The 12,334-nt window shown below is 38.2% G+C and overlaps 1 protein-coding gene across 1 annotated transcript; it reads right to left on the reverse strand.

Annotated features, from left to right (window-relative positions):
* Positions 1-3,132: 3,132 nt before the first annotated feature.
* LOC138612793 (cytochrome P450 2F2-like) lies at positions 3,133-11,550 on the reverse strand. The gene is made up of 11 exons (XM_069686239.1): positions 11,389-11,550; positions 9,734-9,896; positions 7,694-7,846; positions 7,291-7,451; positions 6,574-6,642; positions 6,312-6,416; positions 4,992-5,130; positions 4,648-4,733; positions 4,319-4,420; positions 3,425-3,566; positions 3,133-3,320 (listed from the first exon to the last, which is right to left on the reverse strand). Exons 1-11 carry the CDS (start codon positions 11,548-11,550, stop codon positions 3,133-3,135), a joined length of 1,470 nt encoding a protein of 489 aa, XP_069542340.1.
* Positions 11,551-12,334: the final 784 nt, after the last annotated feature.

Consider the following 12,334-nt stretch of genomic DNA (forward strand, 5'->3'; position numbering starts at 1 on the left):
GTATAACTTTCTAAAACCTCATAGCGGAAGTTCACACAGTCGAGTATATTGAGAAAAGCCTGTCACCTGTACAGTGATAGAGCGTTAGATAATGTAGTCTGTGTAAATAAAGGAACTTAGTCACTGTTTACTCCTCACTTTGTTGACTGCGATTTACTTCTTTAAGGGACTGAAACGACTGGCCATCTGGGGACAATGTATTGCTTAAAAGTACTGGGACTTAGGTGATTGACCTTTATTCAGTGCAGTACTCACTACAATTACTTATTAACAAGTTATCAGTAGGAGTGGCAGCAGCAGTGTGATGGGTGACCATATTTTGACGCACATATTCACCTTGATAGATATTTCTCACCTGAAGGATTGGCGACCTTAAACTTGTATTCCTCTGGACTTAAGTGCTGTTCAATAACCTGAGTGTATGATGACAGGATAAGTCCCACAAGATGAATGCACAGCAGCATAGCATTTTTTGTTGCCTAAATGAGTTGTATCGAGTCAAATCCATAATTTTTCTAACTGCTCACCAATAGCTAGAGAAAGAGTTTTAATTCAGATACAGCATGAACAAACTGCACAGCATAAATTCATGTGTAATGACCATTTTACGATTAAAGATTAAGATATTTTGATTTGCTATAATTTATAGTATTAAATCAAAAAAGTATTAAATACATAATACATGAATTTAGTGTTATTAGCGGGTTAATTTCTGATTAACATTATAAAACTTTACCCAGGAGATTAACACTCTTCCTTTCCTGCCATAAATTAGCTTTGGAGAAACACAAAGCCTTTATTGCACAAGGTCATTAACGGGTTTGTTGTTTTAATCTAAACCCCCTCCAGGTCAAGGACTCGTTCAGGTCATTGTAAATCTATAAAGTCATGCACTCATGGGCTTTTATAGCCTGTGCATGGGCTGTGTAGAGGCGTATTTGTCAAAAGATATCCAGGTAAGTTGCCCCAGTCGAATCAAGCCCTCTACATATAGAATATCTGTGTGGAGAGATAGTCTCTTCACTCAGATAACAAAGGTTACTCTGCAGCCTGCAAGTGAAGCTATATTAGATCATATTAGTTTAATGGCAAAAGCTGCTTTTGAGACTTTTTAAATAAACATTTATTTTACTATACATGCTGCTTAGAAAACACCATGATTTACTTTAGTCTTTTTTAAACTTGTATAAAGTAGAAATAACAGAAAGAAGAATATATTTCATCTAATGAGTTCTGCACTTCTGCTCAAACGATGTTTTTTGCATTATATTACATTTATTAGGTGCATCTGTACTATAAAATGCAATTGTTTAGGTTTGTGTTTGGTTTTTGTGTTTGAATGGTTTTCATTGACAAGTTTGCCATTTGCGGTTTAATTTTTAAACGAATCAAGAAAAAGAGACATAATGGAGAGACTGGCAGAAATTGTGTTAAATCTGAAGTTTATTTTTTATTGTGTTTTTTTAAAATTATTAATGTTACACACCATAATAAAAAATAATAAATCCATCAAATCAACCCAAAATCAAGGCCAACACATATCAGTGAAAAAATTTAACTCAATACAAAACTTGCAGCAGTTACTTAATACTTAAGCAGTTAGTATACACACTGAATGACATTATTCAAATACAGAAGTATTGAGTAAGTACATATATAAAAGGAACATAATACAGTGTTAGTCAATGCCCCCTAGAACAACACTTAGGTGTTTTATGGTCCGAAGCCCTTACTTACTGTGTTCCTTTATAACCCATCCCAAATAACTGCTGACAAATATTCATTTAACTTTTTTAAACTATATTTTTAAGCTTTGGCTAAATTTAGGCACAAAAACAACTCGATTAGGTTTGGAGGGGGCTGCACAATAATATCATGTCTTTGCTTTAGACAGAAAAAGGCTATAAAAGTCAATATTTTCATTGGCCCCAGGTGAACATTTGTGCCCATAAGACAAGCTGATGAGATGACTCTGTAATGTACTTTTGTGTGAGGCAGGCCAGTGAGCATTTGCTCAAAATCTGTTGGAAATAGCAATCTATTCTGGTGCAATAATTCCAGTCATACTAGTGCAATATTTATTCGAGTGCATTATCATGTATTGTTTTTCTTATTAGGGCATACACTCTTCTATTGTTTTTATTGCCTTTACTGGTTTCTATCTCTGCTATTGCTTTTATGGCTTTTATTTCTTTTTGCTTTATTTCCTTTATCTTATCTCTTTTAGTTGTTTTATTTTATTTACTCTTTCTACTTCTTCCTGCTTCGTCCCCTTGGTCTTGGTTGTGTGGGTTGTCGTGTTGCCTATTGGGTATTGGGTTTTGTGCTTTGCTTGTTTTGTAAATTGCTGGTTTTATGTGAATTGCTGGTTTTGTGCTTTGCTTGTTCTGTGATTTGCTGGTTCTGTGTGAGTTGCTTGTTTAGTGATTTGCTGGTTTTATGATCTGCTTGTTCTCTGCTTTCCTTTGCTTGCTTGGCTGTCAAAGCACTTTGTAAACTCTTGTTTTTAAAGATGCTATATAAATAAAGTTATTATTATTATTATTATTATTATTAAAATGCTAATATAATTGAATTCATTGATTTTACTGGCTCTTACATAACTTGTGTTGTTGGCTGTTATTGTGTTTGCTGAGGTTGAAGTACTGTAAGGCAAAGCAAGGCAAATTAAAAGGTAAAATGTAGCTAAGGAAGCAAGGTTCAGCATCAGCACTTGGGCCTTAAAGTGTGTGCCCAATATGCAGTACAAAAATGCTCCAAATGTGTCGTGTTTTTGTGGTAGCTCAGTAAGGGAGCATGTAGATTGAGTCCTCGTAGATATTAGTGTCAAAGTTAGTGTCTCTAATTTTAAATTCTTACCCACAGCCGTTCACAGTGAATGTGAGTTAAAGTGAGGGACTGGGGTAAATATAGACAGTTACAGAATCCTGAAAGTGTAAGCTGGTGATGTATTAACTGGAAGTTAATGTTGTGTTGTTGCTAGCATGAGGTAGCTGAGGAGAGCTGAGGTTGTTTTGTTCTGTGTAGTTTTAAGGTCATGTTGTTGAGTATCTGCTCTTCCTTATCATATTTGTTCTCAGAGGTAAATCTGGGTCTGTCTCCACTTTTTCTCCGGTGTGTTTGCAGACTGCCCTACTGCGTCGCCCTGAGTTGGACCATCATGTTATAGGGCTGGGGAGTCAGAGTGACTCCATAAACTGGAGTGTAGTCTGGCTTTCCTGCATCCTCAGGCCAGCTGAACTTAAACTTCCTCAGCAGCGTCACCATGATGAGGAAGAGCTCCATACGAGCGAGACTCTCTCCAAGACACATGCGAGGACCTGAGGCAATACAAAAAAAAAAGAGACCTCAAAGTCATCCACAACAGTTTGATTAAGGGTGTGTCACAACAAGCCCATTCTGTTATTTATGCATGCTCTCATACCTGCAGAGAAAGGCATGAAGGCCTCTGGTTTAACAAACTCTCCCTTGTCGTTAAGGAAGTTTTCAGGGTTGAATTCATGAGGGAATTTCCATTGTCCCTCCTCATTCAGCAGTGAGGTCAGGTTGGGGATGATCAGCGTACCCTGAGGAGAGGTTAAAGCAAAGGAAGAAGACAGTCTACCAAAGTAAAGGCAATCTCGGATCCCATCGGCCATAGTCTGACGACGATATAGCCTCTGGGCACACCTGTGAACATGCCGGGGCATTTAGCCGGCGATAAACGATAAAAAACAACTTCCTTTTTTACACTTTTCTTTTTTATAGAAAAAGATCCCGTTTTTCTTGTGATTGACTTTAATTAACGGGTCTTACCTTTGCCGAAATTTCGACATCATGATGCAGATTTGTAAAAAGTAAAACTGCAAGCTTTGTCAGGTCTGTCCTCGAGAGGAGAAAAAATGCTCGTTTGTTGAACGGAGGTCAGATCATATCTGATGCATTCGGGGAAATCGGGAAATCTAAATGCTGAACGTCTTTCGTGACACCGCTTCAGGGAATTTATCTCAAGTTGAATTTTAGATCTAGGGCAGATTGTTAGCGGTTCGAATGCAGAAGTCTGTTTATAGAGATTAATTAAAAGTTAAATTGTTGTCAGATCATGCTAATGGGATCCGGGATGTTTTTACGGCCCATTACCGTCCGCCTGCTCTTGCTTTCTATGTAGAATCTGTAAATAGCGCTTAAAGTAAAGGTAATGTTTGTGCCATTACTAATGTGTGGTACAAGTAACATGGTGATTTGTTCTCTTGACTCTACTGAAAGAAACTGTTCACTTATTATCAGGTAAATTAAGCAAATCCTGATTCAATATACACAAAAAGCAGTGGTTTCTTACCTTGGGGATGGAATATCCCATGAGCTCTGTGTCTCTAGTTGTACAGTGGAAGACGCTCAGTGGAACAGTGTTAGCTACCCTCTGCACTTCATGGACCATAGCCTGAAAGAAGAGAGAGTTCAACAAAATTATTTTATGCTTTCTCTGACTTTGGCAGAGGAGAGACAATGCAGGTACTTAAAAACTCAGAATTCCAATCTCAAATTTGGATTTCCCTTAGCCCCTAATTCATAGATTGTTATACTTTTGCAAATGAGCCTCTATTTAGACGATTTATGTCATGCTCAAACAAATAAGACCACATGAAATAAAATGAGATGATTGTTTACCTGCACGAACGGCATTTTGTGTCTGTCATCAAAAGTGGCCTCATCCTTCCCTTCCAACACCAAGTCTATCTCCTGCTGGCAGCGTTCTGAGATTCAGTAGAGAGAGGGGACACACAGGAATATGTTACTTTTAACATGTAAGTATAACTGGATCGAGCGCTTAGTCCATATTTGCAGCAAAAAGTCAGGTTGATTCTTCGTTTGTGTTGTGCTCTTCAAAGGTTGCATCTCGCCACCTATGGGCCTTTTCAACGCATATACAGTATTTTCCCATGTCTTGAAAAATGCCTAATCCTGGGCAGTGGCAGAAAAGTAATAAACTACATTAACATGAATATGCTCACCTTGTATTTGTGGGTACGTGGAAAGGTAGAGGAAACCAGTAAGCAGGGTGTTGGAGGTAGTGTCAGTCCCAGCAAAGTGAAGATCTAAGGCATACATTTTCAACTGTGCTTCTGAAAATGAAGAAGGATCCTCGCCCCTCTAAAGAGAAGAAAATGTAGATAAACATAAATGCAGTTATTCCTCATTCATAGAAACAAATACACACTATATTGCATGATAAAATGTATGTACGTGTTCACACACAAACATTGGTACTTTTGGTAGTTAACTGACTTGTTTAAAGGTCAGTTATTGTATGAGTGCAGCTCCATTTACATGGCAACAAATGATTAAAATAAATCATTCCAAACACAAACTACTTGCTAGTTCATCAATATCTTAATGCCATAGCCTTTACAACCTAATACAATTTCCATGGTATGGTCGAACACTACTTAGCTTGGTGTTTGGCTGTCTGCTTCTTAATTTTCTCTTCATGATTAATTTTTTCCTGAAGTCAGTTATAGTTGACTTATAGTTGACATCTGTTAATCCGTACCTAAACAAATAGCACTTCACTAACAGAAACGAGAGTGAAACAAAAAGATGTGGGTGGAGGTAGAGGGTGGGTGTAAGCGCTCACAGACATTGAGCACCACTGGCTGATTTTTGGTAAATTATTAAGACCAGTGTAGTCACAGGTTGATTAAAGTAATAATCTTGAAGATTTTAATTTAAATAAAAGTCAAATTCTAACGCCAAATGAGGTAAAACAATGGGGATTGAGCCTATGACCCAGTGGTGAAAGCTTCTGCATTTGAAGTATTGACTGGGTGCAACTTTCACGGAAAAGAATCACAAGCGGCGCCTAGTTAGTGACGCGTTTTACATCACCCAGCAGAGGTTGGTCTGCCAAGAGTTACAACCGGAGACAACCTTGGACGTCACAATTGCAACACTGTCTGGATATCTGGGAGGTGTGCTCCCACAATTACCGTTTATCGCAATAGGTGCTGCCAAAGAGAATGAGACTGAGATCTTCAAGATTACCACTTGCTAGAAAAATATCTTGCTGAATGGCACATTTAACTTCAGCCTCAGAAGGTAAACACTTTTACAGCTAGCATGGTTTAACCCTGTTCCTCGTGTGCAAGGATGTGGAAGAGAGGAAATAGCTGGCAGATAGCTGCAGTTCACAAATGCTTCCATCGTCATGTTTTGTGGCTCGCTCTGAGCTACCTTTTGAGCCACTCCAGAGGGACTTCAGATAAAACATGTGTTAAACCTTTACATCCCATACACACACACATACACATACACATTTGCAAACACATACACACCTTATCCAGTTCATCCAGATAGCAGTCGACAAAGTCTCGTGGCTCTCCAGGGACTCTGGTCTTCTTGTGCTCACTCAACAAAGAAGTTGCAAGTTTCTGACAAGTCTGAAAAAATACAGAAACATTCATAATTTCAGTTTCTACACACAAAGTGCATATATTTTCTTACTTAGCATGTTTAATCGGTATTTCAATACTTATTCAATTCCTTCTTTTTTTCATGATTTTCTTCACAATAAATCTTTAGAACGAAATAACATACCTCAACATTCTTAAAGGCCTTCATGAAGGGCAGCGGCAGGCTCCGAATCATGGGAAAAGAGTCATATAGCTGTAAAAAAAAAAAGAAAAAGAAAAAAAAAAGCCCGATAGATTAGTTATGTTGACTCAGAACATGCAGATTCCCCTTCCTGGCATGAACTGCTGTAAAAAATGATTTTATCCTCAGAATTTTTCATCGAACAGAAAGAGGCAGATAAAGTCACCCTTTTAGACGTGTCTTCAAAGAAATAACTTTGCAATCTAAATTTTGTGTAGTGTTTTTAGTAAAAAAAACCCACATAAATGTCTTTAAGGGAAAGTGTGGAACTTTGTTCTTATTGGAAAGAGATCTTTGAAGTGTGGTCCAACAGAAAAATACCAAGACGCCATCAGCTACTGCACAGGTGTTGCAGAACTATAGATAGGACCTCATAAACCAAACTCTAATATCTTTGCACCACCATGTTAGCACCGTGTTATATTTGTGAGGATGTTAGCCTTTTCCTCAAAACACAGCTGTTTTTTAGTACAATTATTTGCCCCAAGCTTAAATAGTACAGACAACACAAAACTAGCAGTATTTTTAGCATGTTGTAGACAACTTTAGATTTAGGATGTGGAAAAGGTTTAGCCAAGAATTGCATTAGATTTTAAACTGTGCTAATCAAATGATAATAAAGTTACTTAGAATATTAATATCAAACACATTTTAACTCACCATAGCCCATGGTCCATTGGCTATCTTAGCATTCTCGGTGAAGCAGCCAACAATTACTTTGATGAAATTGTCATCATACTCGAAGCGTGTACCAAAGAGAACCTGGCAGATGATGTTGGAGGCTGCATTATGAAACATGAGCTGAGGACTGAAGGCTTTGCCTGTAAAGGATAAATGTAGTCTAAAGTTCAGCACAGCACAGTACAAGAACACAAAAGAACATTATATTAAAAACAGCTTTACACAAACACATACAGTGTGAGGAAAGTAGCAAGGAGATAGAGGACAACCAAACATTAGAGGCCTCTTTAAGAGGTACTTAAAATCTCCAGACATTAATGGGGATGTATAATAGGATTTGAGTCTACCCAATCCTTATGAGAAAATTCTATAGATGACATACCCTTGCTCTTTTCCAGTGTTTTTTCAATGTACTTGATCTCTCCATGAATTCTGTCTTCCATTGAATTCTTCCCCATACCAAAGTTTCTCAGGGTCATCAGAGCAAAGCGACGATGCTCCTTCCAACTGGTCCCGTAATCTGCCAGAATCACTCCTACAACAGGTGTAGTGTCATAATGAGGATACAGTGTGAGTATAGAGGTCATACTATGTAACATCTCCATAAACATATCACTGCTCAGTGTGATTATTACTGTCCCATTCCAAAGCTTATCTACTCTCTAGCATGTTTTTTTTCATTTAGTCTCCAAAGTATTTTATTTATATGTATTTTCATAATCAAATTGCACACCTGAGACACTGCTGTATTAGGGAGTCATTCCGAGATAAAAGGATCCAAATCGGTGACCTTAATTAACAGCGATCTTCAAGATTAAACTACTGCTTTTGACGATGCGCATGCTTTCCTGCAATTATACAATTCTGGCTAATGTTCTTCATCTCAGGCTACGTAGAAGCCAAGAAATGCAACAGCTCTTTCACATTAAGGAAACAAATATTATGTATTCTACCATAAATTGCTGCATCACTTGAGGCCTAAAAGGCTTTTTTCATTATATGGATTAAGGCTAACAGTGATTCTCTCTTGTCAAATTTATAATCTTGTTTCCAAAACCCCTTTAAATACAGCACAGGGTGAACTAGGGCTTCAAAATCTGCCCCCTGCCTTAAAATATTGGCATCAGCATCTGCAATTCATGTCTGCAATTACATGGTGGTAACCTTCTTACTTCTTCTAATAAAAAAAAAAGGCAAGCCCAAGCAAATACTCCATTACAAAAAATATTTTAATTATCGCAACTTTTCGATACCACAAGAGGCTGGTGTGGTTAACCAACTACACAGCCCATGGTGATAAACATCCCCAAGCAATCATTTCATTACAAAAACTGGAAATATGCAAAGGGAAACATTTTTTATTATACAATTGTTTTACAAAAGCCATCCTTCAAAATCACTAAAACCCCTTTAGACTTTAGACAGAAATGTCTGTCCTTTGTTTGTGGACTGTGAACACAACCTTTCTAGTGAAAAATGCACAGCTGCTGGTGTCCTTCTATCACAGTATCCTCTCTTATTGCATCCTGGTTTGGTTTTCTAGCTGCAATGGGCTGGCAGGACAGCACTTCAGACAGTCATAAAGTCAGCACAGAAAATAACCGGCACAAAGCTATCCTCTCTCAAAGTCATAAGCAGATCCCGATGTCTACATCAGGCCACAAATATAACCAGAGACTCCTCTCACCCAGGACACCACCTTTTCAGCCTGCTGCCCTCTGGAAGGCGCTGTAGGTCTATTAAGACCCGCACTTCCAGACTTAACAGCTTTTACCCATTTGCCATCAAGGAACTGAAGCCTGTTATTAACAAGGGCTCACTGATATTTGGCAGAGTGCAATTTATCATGACTAAGTGCCCATGACTAAATGTATTTATCATTGTTGTTCTGTGTAAACATTTGTTGTCATTTTTAACATTAACTTGTGTTTCTTGTTTTAGAGAGAAGATGCATTGAAATGTTGTTGTACATTTGTACAATAATGTATTTTAATCATCCTCTCACTAGAATCTCCAGCCCAAACAATAATATACCATCCTTGTATTGATCCCATTAAAACACTTTTTGTTTTATTTTCTTTCATTGCAGATGATATTCTACTTGCAAATGTTGCTTCTTTAATTCTCCATATTCAACATGTTTCTACAACAATTTAGGTCCAATCTGCAATTAAATGTCTCTTTCCTTCTCCAGGGAAATTAGGCCCCATGATGTCATTAGCATTAAATGTATACTAACAGTTAGAGTGACCAGAAAGGGTTCACGGCCTGTTTTAATAAAATGTAGACCGGCTGAGCATTTCTTTTTATCTACTATAAAGCTATACAGGTTACTGTCCCATCCTTATGATGCATGCATAGAAAGAAACACATGATTGTTCTCTGAATGATTGATGACTATGACATCTCAGGTCTGCTTTACCTTTCCTTTGAGTAGTGTCATTGACAAACAGGTCTTGGGGTCGTCCAGCAAAATCATGGGCCTTGGTCACTATAGCTGCCTTCATGGCCTCTATCCCATTGATGACGACTGCTGGTCTGGGACCCATGTACAAACTGTACACATTCCCATAAGACTTCCTCAGCTTGGAGAGAATAAGACAATAAGTCAGTGTTTGATATGAATATTTATGTTAAAAACTTTGCAGGATATCTTTAAATGGGCAATTCACTGAAATCAAAGCAGGGAACTTACTTGCCTGATTTTACTTGAGTCTTTTTGTTCGAATATGTGATATTGTGCTTGCAGCCTGACTTAAACAGGAACAGCAATGCAGCCTCAATAGTCGATAAAACAGATTTTATAAGGTAAATATCATTTAGACAGACTAACACAAAATAAAAAACACTAATGAAACAAAATAACTGATTTCATTGCACAATATTATATATATGTGTGTATATATATATATATATATATATACATATATATTTATATACAGTATATAAAAAATTACACAATGCACCTGGCCCTCTGGACTTTATACCCTAAAGGAAGCGGCTCTATATTTTGTTTAAGGGTTGGCAGATGTGAGTGGAGATTAAATGGAAAATGGACTGTACTGATATAGCACTTTTCTAGTTTTGCAACCACTCAAAACTGCTCTTATGTACATGTCACATTCACCCATTCACACACTGATGGCAGAGGCTGCTGCGACAACTGTCCAACCGTCAGCAGTTATCACATTCACACACCGTTGGCTATGATTCAGTGTCTTGCCGAGGACACTTCGACATGTAGACTGAGGGAACTGGAGATCGAACCACCAACCTTACGATTGGAAGATGACCAACTCTACCACTGAGCCACAGCCACCCTAGATTATGTTGGATGTATGATGAATGTGGTATGGAGACATACAGGTAGTTTTGTTTATGGTTACCAAACAATGACTGCCTCCACAACTGGACTTTTGGGGATTAGTTGCGGTGCTTGAGGATAACATTCTTAAATAGCTAACAGAAATGCCTCTTTCCACAACCCTTGTACTGATTACCTGTGACAGATCTTATCCTACTCTTATCCTCCAGGACACTGCTTCTTGAAAGGGAGGTTGCTTTTGCATTTAGCACCACAAAACAAACCCCTTTCACCCACAATGCAGACTGACATCTGACAAATCTCTGCATTATTAGCTAATCAAGACTTTTGAGTAATTCATTGTGTATGGGTTTAAGTTGGAAAACGCCCAAAGGAAATGGCCTGTGCTACTGGTTGGATACAGTCCAAGAACGCAGCCAGTCAACTCTGTACAAACACCATGTTATGTAATCACATGAAAACAGTGGTAGCCCTTTGAGAGTAACCCTTGTCCTTGGATGCATAATACACCTTGCAAAGATGTTAGTGGCTTTTACATTATTTTACACGGGTGGTCGGTGGTCGGTTTCATTCATAATCTTAGAGTATAATGGTTAAGCAACTTTTAAAAGAATTACTTTAATGTAAAGCAGAACATGGACCCATGTAAATATTTCACCATTTTGACACATTTTAAGCACTAATAATAGTAAATACAGCTGTGCAATTTTGCATTGGAAGAACAGCATCAGTAAGTTCAGGATTTTACATACCCTCTCAAAGTCCTTCAGGGGATTCTCCAGGCTTATGTGCAAAATGTTCCCCAATATGGGCAGGATAGGGGGTCCCGGTGGAAAGTTCTTGGGCCTCCTGGATTTCAGTTGAAGGATGAGGAAGACGACGCAGATCCATAGCAGGATGATTGAAGCAAACATGGTGGAATGGACTGGATTGAACTGTGGAGGCAATCTCAGTGACTTGCACTATAAGTGTAGCTCAGCTCGTAGCCCTGCCTCCTCTGGTGGTGTACTTTGCTTCCCTTTATTGGAGGTGAATGGAAAAATCAAACAGAAACAGGTCACACCCTTTAAGAGTACCACATTCTGACGATCTTTAGCCTGAACTATCTGAAATAAACTCATCTGTTTACCTGCTGCTGACTAGTTCCATAAGTTACCACAAAGCTAATTTAGCAAAACCCAATGGCCTGTTAGAGTGGAAGAAAACAAATGTGCTGTTAACAGATATGTTCTTTCTGTTTAAAAGTTTAGCTAAAAATGCATCATGAGGATGCCACCTCACTTTGGTCTGGGAATAACGATGATGATGAATGACCGCATTTCTCACCATTTAGACATCCCAAAAATAATAAACAGAACATTCCATATCAAAAAATCCTCAACCAACTACAACAATGAAACCATGTTTTATCAATGCTTGAGCATTCACATAGTATAACAGTCACAGCGGACGTAATTCATATAGACTGTAGACCTACATGCACTTCTAAAAGTTCACGTAATTTCGACTAATGGTCAATTTACTCGCAACATTTCAGAAGGCTACACTTTGGGAACTTAGGGACAGTTCGTTGCATTCGCATGTGACGGTCACTGGATAAATTCTGCTGGTTGTTTCTCTTAAAACGAAGGATACTCAGCTAATGTCAGTCCACAACAACCCCACTTTGGACTCATTTCCAAAAAAACACCGGATGCT

The sequence above is a fragment of the Semicossyphus pulcher genome, unplaced genomic scaffold, assembly GCF_022749685.1.
Source record: "Semicossyphus pulcher isolate SPU_LCO1_2020_fin unplaced genomic scaffold, fSemPul1.0.p SCAF_8, whole genome shotgun sequence".
Lineage (NCBI taxonomy): Eukaryota > Metazoa > Chordata > Actinopteri > Labriformes > Labridae > Semicossyphus > Semicossyphus pulcher.